Source organism: Scleropages formosus, chromosome 4 (genome assembly GCF_900964775.1).
Source record: "Scleropages formosus chromosome 4, fSclFor1.1, whole genome shotgun sequence".
Taxonomy (NCBI): domain Eukaryota; kingdom Metazoa; phylum Chordata; class Actinopteri; order Osteoglossiformes; family Osteoglossidae; genus Scleropages; species Scleropages formosus.
In genome coordinates, this window is record NC_041809.1 from 35,915,518 (window position 1) to 35,929,600 (window position 14,083).

Consider the following 14,083-nt stretch of genomic DNA (forward strand, 5'->3'; position numbering starts at 1 on the left):
ATAAAATGTCTTTAAAACGCACTTACCACATCGCAGGTGAAGGCAGAGATAAAACGTGCAAAAAAAAAATTGCACAAAATGTTTGCTTAACTTCTGAATGGGAAACATTTTTCTTTTCTTTTCATTTCACTGCTGTTGATCGCTTTCAAGTCCCACAAGCATCAGTTCGTGCTTTGCTTCAACCTCATTATATTCTGCCGTTTAAGGAAATAGCCACGTTTTCGGTGTAACCAGAAGTGGTCACCTGTTGGTGCAGTCGCAGTCAAATAATGTGTCATTGTGTTCGAAGGCACACTTGCTAATGCCGGAATATGCATCAAGTGCGCTACGGTAACAATGTGACACTCCAGACCTAGGTGAAATATAAGTATCATATACATTAATATGTGTATTAAATACTGTATATGTATTTTTTACATACACGTATAAAGAGTACCCTGTCTGGGTAGCTCGTAGCCCAAGTGGTTACAGGTGCTACAGTTGGGTCCAAAGGATGGAGGTTTGAACCTGCAGCTGAATTACCCTTGAGCCAGGTACTTACCCTGAAATTCCCACAATAAAGTTACCCAGGAGTGTAAATTGGTGAATAAAAGTTTAATGTTTTAAGTCACTTTGGAGAAAATCATCAGCCAAATGTAAGCAGGTATGCAGCTGTTGCATTCGTGTCGCAGATTTTTGAAAAATCCCATTAACTGGTAACAGGCGGTTGTCAGTGGTCTATTCTAAGTCTTGGGTGAAGTAGTTTCTAAATACTTTATCCTTGCTGTGCCCTTTGGGGATAAAAGTCCTATAAATAAAGTTGTGATACTGTATTTCTATGAAGACATGTTTAGTAAAGGTCTTACAGTGGCGTTTGATGAATCCCCTAGATCCAGAAAGCAGTCAGGAATGCGGTAAACATGTGAACACTCGTCTGGAGGGCAGATTTCCATGTCAGTTTCCATGTCTGAGCTCCCGTGTGTCACTGTCAGTGTGAAACTGTCCTTCTTTCAGTTCAGCCTTCGGTTCAGCTATGATGACCACAACTACCTCTCCACTCAAACAGAAATGGGGCACATCCTTTAAAGAAGCAACACTTTAGGATGCTTTTGCAAGGCCTCTTGCAAAGCTGGACATTTGTTAGAAAGAGGAAAAATCAATATGTTTGTTAATTTTGTTAAGTTCTAACAGTTGTACCATTTGCACTCTAACAGAGGGGGGCACAGGGGCACAGCAAGTAGCGCTGCTGTCTCACAGTGCCTGGGTGGTGCGAGAGGACATGAGTTCAATCCCCATTCAATCTGTGTGGAGTTTGCATGTTCTCCCTGTGTCTGCATGGGTTACCTCTGGGTGCTCTGGTTTCCTCCCACACTCCAAAGACATGCTGTTCAGGTTCCCCCATAGTGTGTGCGTTCCACTGATGTGTGGATGAGTGACCCATTGTAAGTAGTGTATCTAGCAGTGTAAGTCACCGTGGTGAATGAGGTGTGTGGGCTAATAACACTACATAGAGTTCATTGGAAGTCACTTTGGAGAAAAGTGTCTGATAAATAAAAAAACATAATTTTGAAATCAGTGCTTGGTACCATTCACAGAGCAAAGAGGATGCACTTTTCAGATTCTCATTGTTAAATAAAATCAATTCGGATGGAATTATTCTGTTGCCTAAGTCAATTTTTGAATGCTGGTGCAGCAGCTAATGTTGGTGGATCAGAGCGCACGGGCTGTGCTTGTGGACACGGATTTGAGTGCAGCTCAGCCTTTGTTGAGTTTTCATCTTCTGCTTGTGTAGTTGCACAAAAGAAACCCATGATAAACCACTTCTGCATCCTCCCTTACCTGAAATAGCATAAGTGGTCACTCTGATCTGAATTTGAGTTGGCTATCTCTTCGTCATAAGCATCCAAAACCAAAACATTTACAGCGACCGCTCTTTATCTCAGAAGTAAAACTCAGGGGAACTTACTGCGGAAGCACCATCACTACATTATTTTTACACAAATAAACGGACATGCTTGCTGACTTGTTTCATAAGATGTGGTGCTTTTTCTATAGTAATAGCAGGTACAACTGATCACCCAAAGTCTGAAAAGTTGAAGCTGATAGCTGCCTAGCCGTGGTGGACGAGACGTGCCTATGCTGACCGGGACATCAGCTTGTTAGCATTCAGTGACAATGTTATAAATAGTTGTAAATTGACTTTAAAGTCTTTTTGTTTTTTTTTTTTTTTTTAAAATCTAGAATGTGCAGGAGGGATGGGTGGGCAGCCACTAACACTTGGACCCCCAGAGGGTTTTTTCTGCCTTTCAGTTGAAAATTTTTTTGGCTTACTTAGAGCTTTAATAATTCTCTAGTTATTAGGCTAATTTAATATATAGTCAACCTTTTATTTACATTATGCTTATGATCACTCTGTGTCACTGTATGAGAAGCACACTCTATAAAAATAAATTGAATTGAACTGAACTGAAACATCTGCAACAACCAACTGCATTATATTGCATTATTATAATGCATTGCATGATTATTATTAATATGTCTGAGAATTAATATTAGTGTTATTTTGTTTGAGTTGTATAACCATCGCTCTCACTATAAGACCTTATTATTGGGAATAATCACTTCCTCAGGGGTAAAGCAGTAGAACTGCAGCTCCCTGCTGCCCTCTAGGATATTAAAGATGTTAATGCCATAAATGTGGGTGTTCATTTTTGTTAATTTAATAAAAATGAATTTTAGTCTTGCAAAAAGCACATATGGAAATTTTCAGAATTCCCTTGAACCTGTGATTGGTGACTGACAGCGTCCAGCTAGTACACCACACAAGTGATGAGTCTTGGTCCGAATGGCATTTAAACCCCTTTTGAACTTCAGTAAATGCTGCAAATAAATTTTTAACATGTCAGTATGAGCAGATGCGTTCAGCGAAGGTCTTGTATTTCATAAGTCCTTGTGGTGGAGAAATCAGTCAATCACAGTAAACTCATGTGAAAGCTCTGTTGTACAGCAGAATCCCTCATGACTGTTCTTGAATTGTCATTTCAGTTCAGCCTTCACTTCTGTTGTGGTGGCTGCAACTCCTTTGGCAGAAATGTAGAAACAGGGCATGGGCCATCCTTAGAAAATGGATTAAAAAGCATTTCAATATCAATTTGTACTAACAGGCACAGCGAGTAGCGCTGCTGTCTCACAGCACCTGGGTGGTGCCAGACGACGTGGGTTTGATCCCCGCTCAGTCTGTGTGGAGTTTGAGTGTTCTTCCCGTGTTTGTGTGGGTTTCCTCTGGGTGCTCTGGTTTCCTCCCACACTCCAAAGACATGCTGTTCAGGTTCACCATTGTAACCCAGTTAGTGAGTGACCCAGCGTAAGTAGTGTATCTAGCAGTGTAAGTCACCGTGGTGAATAAGGTGTGTGGGCTGATAAGACTACATAGAGTTCATTGGAAGTCACTTTGGAGAAAAGCGTCTGATAAATAAAATAAAATGTTAATGTAAAAGAAAATATGGAAGCACAAGACTGATTAGATGCAAATATATACTCAATTTATTTCAAGAATTGTAGTACATATATGCATGTAATAAATCTATACTTTCAAGAAAGTGCAGACCTAGTGCTGTAACAATTTCTTATTCTATGTACTGACAGTGAAATAACCCTACACTTTGTGCTGACCCTGAGTTACCAAGGTATGAACGGTGTGAGGAATAGTTGTGCAGCTGTATCATAATGTTTCCTTTGTTGGTTTTTTCTGTTGTTGTTATACCAAAACAAAACATGAAATCTTGACTATCATAAGCTCAGGTCTTATTCCTTTTATTATACTGTAGCAGACAGTCCATTTGAGTTACAGTGTATGTGGGGACTGGGGACCGAGAGGCCGCACACAGCGCCGTGGGTTGGCGCAGTCTAAGAACCCAGGCTTATATCTCACTTCCTGCTCTGGTACCCATGAGTAAGGTGTTTACCCTGAATTGTTGCAGTAAAAATAACCCAGCCATGTTAAGGCGTAAATCTTTGTAATTTTGTCACTTTGAAGAAAAGCAACAACACGATAAGAAAATATATGTAACCGCTAAGCCAAAAACTGAGAATAACTGGTTTACCATATGAACATTATGGGATATGGAGGCATGAAGCTGTGCTTACAGAAAACAGTATTAGTAAATATTATAGCAGACATGTTTTATTAAATTAAAGTGCTGCATCCTTGCTATTTCAACATTTCTTTTTTTTAATTAAATAATGAAATGTAATGCTTTTCAGGATTATTTTTCACAGCTTTGTCCAGATTCAAATTTATGCTGGACCCCCTTATTGTGTTTTTCCTATCCTCTGTGCATTCATTATCAAAATATAATTATCTTGTCAACTGTTACTGTGGAAATATATCTCTATTTGAATTTATTTATTTTTCTAGGGAATTTTTTTTCGAATGACTTTTCAAAATTTTTTTTTTTGCATAGTTGTTATACCAGACAGACATTGGATGACACGACACGACACACACACACTTTCTGAACCGCTTGTCCCATGCAGGGTCACGGGGAACCGGAGCCTAACCCGGCAACACAGGACGTAAGGCTGGAGGGGGGAGGGGACACACCCAGGATGGGATGCCAGTCCGCCGCAAAGCATACCCAGCGGGACTCGAACCCCAGACCCACCAGAGAGCAGGATCCGGTCCAACCCACTGCCCCACCACACCCCCATGGATGACATGACATTATTAGAATAATTTACATTGTGGGATTTACAATTACATTTTATTCTCCACCATTTAATCTTTATTATTGCTATGGTTACTGTAACATTAAGGCAAGTTATGGTAATGTATTACTTACTGATTCATGTAAAAACTTCAGTGATTAACCAGCAGGAATATGGTAGCTCTGGTAAACGTTAACTGCTGACTGGAAGTCCCAGATGACGGAATAAACATGGGAAAATGATATAGAACTAAATGTTTTGATATCATTTACCTTGTACAGCTTTACATGTGTACAACTTGTTCAAGGTTTCATTGTCTTTCATACCTTCAGACAATGAAGTCAAAATCGTCTGTCACCTCCTCGCTATTTGAACGGTGAGAAAAGCATCTGTTAAATGAATAAATGTACATGTGTACCCTTATTCACATAAAGTGTTTATTAAAAGAAATGAAAAATTTTTTAGTTTTTTAAAATGATTTTTTCCTGAATTTGAAATATTGTAACTGCTGCACCACTTTCATCTGTACATTTGCTACCAGTCTTAACAGGTTTTTGGGTGTGAATATGGTGTGAAAAAGTTGACCCAGATCTTAGTTAGTTGTACTGTGAGTTCTTGTGGTGTTTTCAGCACCCAAGAGTTGTTGATAGAATAGTGACTAAATATGATGCTACAGTATGAATCTCAGGTGCAGCATGAATGTTTGTTGTGTAACTTACATTTTTATTTTACATTGTATCCGCATTTCAAGCATTCGTGTTCGACTTCTGAACTTCCAAGTAAAAGCGCGTTTCGCAACAGCGCACGCGAGAACTTTAGAAATACGCTGAACAATAATGTTTTATTCACGAAAACACTTTTCTTTACACAGGTATCGGAGTGACGTTTTCATAGCAAAACTGAAAAATATAACTGAAAAGCAACACAAAGTTCAGTCGTTCTGCCGTGACACAGCCGACAAAGTGGAAAGCCTACAACGAAAGACACGCGGCAATCGTGCAAATGTGAAATTGGAGATAAAAATATTTGCAACTTCACAGAATTCTTGAAAGTCACATCACAAAGTTTCTTTGTAAGCTGGCATGTATGTACAGTTACATACATTTACATTTATTCATTTATCGGATGCTTTTCTCCAAAGCGACATATTTCTCAGAGAAATACAATTTCTGCATTACATTAGGAGAAAGAGACATGGCTGCAGACATGTGACTCTTAAGTAAACCTAGTTTGTTACTTTCCACTTGATGTACCGATGTTCATCGCTCCAGTAGGCGCGTAAAACGCAGAATAGATAAATCCTGATTACCTTCCTGCAATTTTTTGTATAAGGTACACAAACATTTACATACAATACAGGAGTAGCGACTCTGTGAAGGCTTATCTGGGGATGATCATAAAGTTATGGTGCATGGACATTTACACCTTTTCAGACTCTTCTTAAATGTAGACAGAGTTTCAGCAGTTCTGAGTGAGGGGGGGAGGTCATTCCACCACAACGCAGCCAGAATTGAGAACCTCCGTGCTTTACCTCTGTATCATAAATGTGACATTAATAAAATGTACATTTCATGGGCACCAAGTTGCTATTAAATGTACATTGCATTCGTCACCGTCAACCCTGAAACATGCGGACAAGTGTGAAGTGTATTAACTGGCCTCTCATAAAGTTTTGTTTTATTATCTATAATTATAGATAACTGATTATAATCAGTTAAAAATCGGCCTTCATCTCTTTTTTTTGATTTCTTCTTTTGTTTTGTCTAGACTGCATATTATACGATTCATGTTCAACTTTGAATATGAATTCCATAAAGCCCAAACCCAACAAGAAAAGTCATAGATACTCATCTGAACAAGAAGATCTAAACATTTCAGCGCATACGTTAAGACAGAAGACAGAAGAGTAACTATAAGACACTGGGTCTACGATGAGTTCTGAGGGATCACAGCACCACTACTGAGAGAAAGTTTGAAATCTAACAGATCTCAGTTATATATTTATCGAAAGTTAATGCTTTTTAATTGTATCTGCATTTTTTTTAAAAAAATTATACAATCTAAAAACCTGAGAAAAACAGGAGTCAGATGTTCTATGGACTTTGTCGTTTTCATTATCTTGAAAAGCCCATTGTTTAAAGCATCTGTTGAATAAGACAAAGGAAATAGAGTGCAATACGTTTTTTTTTTTTAGCTAATTATTCAGCGATTGATCTCAGGTTCCCTTAGGCAGACGCCATAAATACCGAAACTGATCCTAAATCTTTCTTTAAAAATCGAACAGTATTATTTTCACAAAATGATCAGCTCTATTGCCGAACCACAGTATATACAGAAATCCCTAAACTGTCAGACAGGGTATCATGTTCGCTGAGTTTCACCTGTCCGTACTGCACCTCCTCTAGTGCTGCTTGCTCTATTGCTGTACTTTTCTTCTTTTTCCTCACACTAACTTGCGTGTAGACTGGCTCAGGGACGTTCTCTTCATCTGAGAGGCGAGAGACAAGAGAAGGTACTCCATGCAGCGCTGGCCTCGTCACACTCTTAGGTTCACCTTGAACATGTGCTCACCTGATTGCTGACTTGATGGGGAACTGCGGTGTCTGGTGGTCCTCACTTGGAGACAGTATGTTCTTGCAAGTAGAGCAACAGCTATAAAGACTCCCGAGGCAGCTAATATCAATAAAATAACTGCAAGGGCACAAAAACATGACATGTCCGTGAGGAGGGGAGGGTCATGCACAAGAAGAGACCTGCAGTTTGATAGATAGATAGATAGATAGATAGATACTTCATTGATCCCTGGGGGGGAAATTTGGTAATGCTTCTAATGCACATGTTATGACCACATTCTCAAAAATAAATAGAGCTGATTTAATTTGAATTAATGAGCAAACCAAGAGGAGAGTTTCACAAAATTTAAAAGTAAAATGCTGATCATTTTTTTTACCCGTTGGGTACCGCATGTCGGCTCTGCTGTTGCAAATAACAAGCACCGGGTCTTCCCCAGAAAAAGTGAAAAACATCCTGGTGATACTCGGCACCGAGCGGGAGTGTGCAGCGCTGATCGTGAATGAGACCTCTGTTCCGTTCGCTGAATTACACCACAAAGTCACAGCGGTGTCAATTCCTGTAAAGTCACACACAGACTATAATTAAAAACTGACAGCTTTCCTTTATTATTAACAATAGCTACATGACTATATATTAATAATGATATGATTATGAAAAGACAGATCCTTGGAACCGCCACGCTGGAGGACGAAGTTTTAGCCGATGACGGTTTGACCATAAACCCGGTGAACTACGTGAGCTCCCTAAATGTTTGAGCTGGAATATGTGCCCTACCTGGACAGGGCACAATCTGGAGCGTGTTGGTACTGTTACTGACATGATTCCTGACTTCACAGCCCAGAGCTCCAGACACGTTCCCCTTCAGTATGACAGTGTCCCTTTGGCTGCTCAGATAGGCCACATTCCTGTTTAGGTTCTGGTTCTCCAGGGTCCACCGTAGCTCTGAATATTCGTCCCGAGAGGAACAGGACACTCTCATCTCTCCGTGGGGTAAACATAGTTGGGATAGTTCAGGTTTTGGCAGTAGGGCTGAGGAAGAAATGAATTGATTAGATAGATAGATAGATAGATAGATAGATAGATAGATAGATAGATAGATAGATAGATATACTTTATTGATCCCACAAGGGAAATTATGTTACAGCAGCAGAACACAAGTCAGATAAATACTTGCAATATATATTTAAAAAACATATAAAACAAGATTAAATGTACGTATACAGAGTAACACGATGCAATGGGAGTCATATTAAAAAAAGTTAATGGTACCTTCAATAGTCAGCTGTATTTCAGCTCTGTAGTGTTGTCTTCCATCGGCATTAAACACTTCACAGCAGTATTTCCCAGAATCATTTTTCACCACATTGTACAACTCGAATGTCCCGTTGAAGAAAGAGTTACTTTTGTTCTTGTATTTCTTGCCATTTTCCATTTCATTATTGTTTGAACGTAGAAGCAGAACATGGTCTTTCATCAGTCGAAATGTTTTATTTTTAAGGTCAATGATGAAATGCAGAAACACAGGTTCTCCCAAAGCGGCGTAGCACTGGGCAGCTCTTCCTTCTGTGGCACGGCATGACTTGGCAGCAGCTATAAAAGCAAATACATGTAATGTGTGTTAGCGTGTAACTTCTTAAAGTGTGCGGATGTGTTTGTTTTCAGAGTCATATAATCAATCCATTATCAATAACTGCTTGTCCAGTGTAGGATTGTAATGGTCTAGAGCCAAACTCAAGAGCAGAAGGTCATGAAGGACAGAACACCCTGGACAGAACGCCAGTCCATCACAAGGCAGTTACACCCACATTCTTATAGACACACCATGAGTAATGGGAATTCATCAATTCACCTGAAACAGGTGTCTTTGGACTGTGTGAGGAAAGAGGTGTATATACAGGGGAAACTCCACATAGACCGAGCCGGACTGGAACCCCTGTCCAAACCACTAACCCGAGAGCTGTGAGACACCAGCGTTTACATTTACATTACAGTAGGACCCGCTGCGCCATTGTGCTCCTCAAGTAGCCTAACATAAAATTGTTTCAACAGAACCCCATTGATAACCACCTCCTAAAATGCCAGGAAAATGCATAACTCCGTGCAAATGAATTATTATATTAGTAAACTGTTTAGTTTGACATTTCATCAGTGTTTGATGTTATGGTTTATCTTGCAATGTTCTGCCTACAAAGTTTTTATGACTCATCTTTCGCTTGGGTGACTAAGCAACGGTGCTACATGGTCTGGTCCTTCGAATCACAGTCTCAAAGCCACACATCAGAAATAAGACATGAAGAAATACATGTTCTTACCAGGTAGCGCTACTGTTAAGAGAAGCATTATTTCAGGCAGGAAATCCATTCTTCCTTCAATAGCAGTCAGTAAGTAAAAGGACTTTGTTAGGAAAGGGAGTCAGTCCTTGTGCAATCATTTAAAAGAGGCAAAGCTGCTGTTCATTAATTCATTGATTCCTACTGCAAATTAAAATCAGTAAAAACAGCGAGAAAGTTTGCATGCTCTTCTGACAAGCCTGTCACAGAGACATCGGCAGACTGAAGCAGCTCAGCCAGAGTGTGAGCAGTTACAGGGTGTGAAAATGGTGTGAAACGTGGTAACCTACATGCGTGCAAATCTCTGTGCTAGGAAACAAGACACACCTAAGAATGTCTTGTTAAAATTAACGGTGGCAGTCAAAATAACTCCTTCTCTTTTCTGCCAAAATAAAAATAAGAGAATCTGAAAGAATTACAAAATTTATGATGTGAGACCCAGCAGCTGGTGTGTGTGTGTGTGTGTGTGCGTGTGTGTGTGCGTGCATTCCGAACAGCGTGGATTGTGTGGATTTGTCATGGTAATACCACTGAAATAAATCCAAATCACTGTTGTAATTCATAAATACAGTTTTATTTATGAAAACATCATTATGTTCATTGTGCTGATCTTGGCAGTGATGTTTCCTAATCGAAAAGACAAGCAACTGAAAATGAAACAACCGTCATTCTACACTGATACAATAGTCAACATCGGTAACCTATAAAAGATATACATAAGGCAGTCATTCAGTTGACACAAAAATATAAGTACTATTAATGCAGAACCATAATCACATTACATTTCCTAGTGTTGCTGCATCCCGTTTGACTTTGTGCGTTCTTCTCTGAGAGTTCACGGCTCTTTCTGAAGGCACCTCGACACAGGAAGTACCACGTAGTGAAAAACATTCAGCCCGAGGATCTGGGGTGTGAACCTGTTGGGGTAAACACTGTGGTAAGACTTTGAGACGAATTACGTGAGCTCTCAAGAAGAAGAAGAAGCTGAACTATATTTTTAATTAGAGGAGAGGGTAATACTTTGGATGGATTAGGAGGACGGACTACGCGCTCCAAGACCGGGCCGTTCGGAATAATTTTTTTTGTTAATAATTGCACGATTAATAACGTATTGCGTACGAGGGAGTTTGGCCAAAATGCCTCCAATCTGAGTGTGTGTATTGGTCTGCGTAACGTTCGCTCTGTAGCGCGTGGACTCGACACAACACGGTGCGCCCATGGAAACTGAGTCACGGTGCGGGCCCACGTGTCTGCCAGCGCGTCGACGGCCTACGTGTCTGCCAAACTCGGGGCAGAGGGCAACAGATTTTCCCAAACTTGCAGAAAACGTCACCTCGGATATTGAAGAGGCAAGTTTCGCGTGGAAAACGCAAACATTTTCGCCAAACGTTGACCGTGGCGCTTCGAATTACCATGTCAGCGCAGAGCCGCTCGCACGATTTCCCTGTCGTTTGCACAAGTGTGCACTTCACATACAGCACTTCGAGTACTTCCGCTCTTTGTTATTGTACAGCTGAAAAAAAGAGGCAAGCAGAATCGAAATATCCAGAAATCAAGTAAAATGATAAATGATATCAAAAAGACTGGGGATTGCATCTTTTTTTTTTTTTCTCAATGCTGCCTATGCTCTCGTTTTGTGGTGTAGCGTAAAAACGAAGAAAGGCCAGTCGTTGTCCAGTGTGGGCCAAAAAATAATTTATATATTGATCTATAGAAGCCTGTTGGACAAGCGATAACTGGGAAACAGATTCCTCAGATCAGTGAGCACACTGTAGTAAATTATGCTCACATTAGGGTTAGTTGTAAAGCAAATTCATGCCGCTTTTCTGCAAAAAATATAAATAAATAAAAGCCATATCTAAGTTTTTAATTAACTGCCAATTCCACGCAATGGAAAATTGCAAGACTCGGTGTGCTATATATAAACGCACTGAGGGAGGACTAATTTGAAAAAGGCATGACAAGTAGTTTAAAAAACCCCGAATGGGTGGATTATGAACATAAAGTAAGACAAATAAAATCGGCAAAAAACAAAGCCGGAGTTTGGTCCCACAATCGGAATTCACTAAACCCGAACCGAACTCCAGAAAAACAAACGAAAAAGCCCTAAAAGTTCTGCTCTTGACATCATTTATCATTGTAATTAAAAAATATTTTCATATATATATATAAAGTCCACCATTCCTTGTTAAAGACATAGAAGTCATTAATACAATAATTATTTAATGTTCATCGTACTACTGCGTAATATTTACAGACCCCTCAGCAGGTATCGTTGAGATATGATACATCGGTCTCAGGTGTATTTCAGTCCCATTTTTTTAAGAACACGTATGAACAAAGTTGCACCATCACACAATTGCATGCTTTAACAGAAACGCTTGAGAACAAACTATTAATCAGCTTGTAATTTCAATTCTCACAATGTAGTCATCTGAAAAAGGTTCGAGGAGGCATTCGCTTGTGCAAAAAAATGTCGAAAAACAGCCCAGGAACAGGAAGCTGGTTTGATGGAAGTTCTGATACTGATGCCAGCGTGGATGTTCACACCGTTGACCCACCTTTTTCTCATCCGAGCGCACAATCTGTCAAACGTCAATGTACGACTGGGGTCTTCGATAAGAAGCAAAAAGCTTGATTTTTCTCTCCTATTCAGCACTTGCTGTAGATGAGGATACGAATGCAGCGCATCTTAGGAGGAATCCTTAGAAAGTCTTGCTCTGCTCTCCACCTGTCCATGTCTGCACACACCCCCATCCAGCACCAGCCGAAAACTGGTTTGAAAACAGGCGCATGTAAAAACTTTGCGAAATTTTCATTTTAGCTACGGCTGTGTGACGATGCAAATAAATACTGTATATACGATCAGAATTTTGCGACATCATATTTCATTCCATTCTTTCCCTGCTATTTAAAAGGTTTGCTTTAAGATACCATTTTGGTTGATGGTTTCCAGTTACCAGTTTGAAAGACGGATCCACGCGAATTAAAAATTTCAGAATTACCATGGCCACTTTCTGATTCGGACCAGAAATTTGTTTGGAAACACTGCTCCGTATAAAAAAAGACCAACGCTTTTATTGCAAAAGTCCCATTGTGCCACTGGCCTCATCGCCATTGCTTTTCGCCTTAGATTGCACCACACCGCGTCGCAGTATGACTACCGGAAGAACAAAAAGTGCCTTAATTCCATGTCTAGGCCAGACTATTTGAACTAATCTAGATGTCACCTGTTAAAATGTTATATCCAAAGTGCTCAATAAATTTTTAGCCTTTCTAGATTTGTGCATTAAATGATGACCAGTTTATAAAAAATGTGACTCCCTCGGATGTAAAAAAAAAGATGTAGCTGACGACTTGTCTTGGTGCCGAATATGCAGGTTATATGAATACGGAATTCAGATGATGAACTTTTATGTTTTTTGATTCATTCACAGAGTAAAGGAAAATGTTCTCTTTTCCATAATAAAATGATGATCCAAAATATTTGAAGCTTCTGTACTGAAATAAATTTATAATACTATCTTTGGACCAAGCATCCTCTTCTGGTTAGAATAACATTGTGTAACAAAGTCTGATTATGTTTGTTTCATTTATCTTTAAAAGCAGTTGAAGGGATTTACTAGTATGGTATTGTCACTGGGCTAGAAATAGATTAAGAGTGATGGTATTGCTCCTTGCAATAATATGAGAAAGCAAATAACAAGACCTAAAAGCATGGTTATTTCCAGTGTTGGGAAACTGAAGCTTGAGGATCTGATAAAAGTAAAACCTAAAAATATACACATGTATAACCATGCCTGGTAAATTTTAGTAAAACACAGGAAGAAGCAACAATATGATGTTATGCTGGACCCTGTAAGTATACAGGATATGCACTTATGTACAGTGTATATACACGTCTGAATGACAGTGAAGATGTGTGATTTCTATGGTACCATTCATGAGGAATCGAGCAAAGATATAAGCACATTTCAAGTCTGAGATGAGATGCAGAGGGCGTGGTTTCTCAGGCCGACGGGCATCCCACACTTCCCACGGTCAGCTGATCACCGGTGCCTTGGAGAGGCATGTCGATCAGTTCTCCCAGGTCCTTTGTTTAGCTGGAATAGATAAAGACAATATGACAATACTGCATTACATGATCTATTTATTTTGTCACATAGATACTTGTGGCAACATATGGCTACACCCCAACCAGACTGGTACGCTCGTCCACTTCTGCACGTTTGGTGGTCCCACGCATGAAAGGTCCAAAATCAAAAACGCAGGGGTTTTTGGTTCAGGCTCTGATGCCATGGAACGACCTCCCCCCATCACTCAGAACTGCTGAATCCCTCTCTGCATGTAAGAAGGGTCTCAGAACTGACTTCTTTTGGTCTCCCATCTCGTCTAATCTCATAAGTGCATGACAAACATGTGAGTCTTTATGCTTAATAATTTTCAATAACAATTTATTTAATAATGGAAAAGCCTTTATGCAGCTGCTCATT

General features: G+C 39.8%; 2 protein-coding genes across 4 annotated transcripts in view; both read right to left on the reverse strand.

Moving 5' to 3' along the window:
- Window positions 1-6,995: 6,995 nt before the first annotated feature.
- LOC108934146 (uncharacterized) lies at window positions 6,996-8,282 on the reverse strand. The gene is made up of 4 exons (XM_018751678.1): window positions 8,035-8,282; window positions 7,637-7,816; window positions 7,258-7,377; window positions 6,996-7,174 (listed from the first exon to the last, which is right to left on the reverse strand). Exons 1-4 carry the CDS (start codon window positions 8,237-8,239, stop codon window positions 6,996-6,998), a joined length of 684 nt encoding a protein of 227 aa, XP_018607194.1. The 5' UTR covers window positions 8,240-8,282.
- Window positions 8,283-10,198: 1,916 nt separating this feature from the next.
- The window catches only part of camk2a (calcium/calmodulin-dependent protein kinase II alpha), a 62,839-nt gene continuing 58,954 nt past the window's right edge, over window positions 10,199-14,083 (reverse strand). For all 3 annotated transcript variants that reach the window (XM_018752183.2, XM_018752182.2, XM_018752184.2), the window contains one exon: window positions 10,199-13,693. In XM_018752183.2, the coding sequence (XP_018607699.1) occupies window positions 13,690-13,693 (4 nt within the window). In that variant the 3' untranslated portion in view covers window positions 10,199-13,689. The remainder of the gene's footprint in view (window positions 13,694-14,083) is intronic.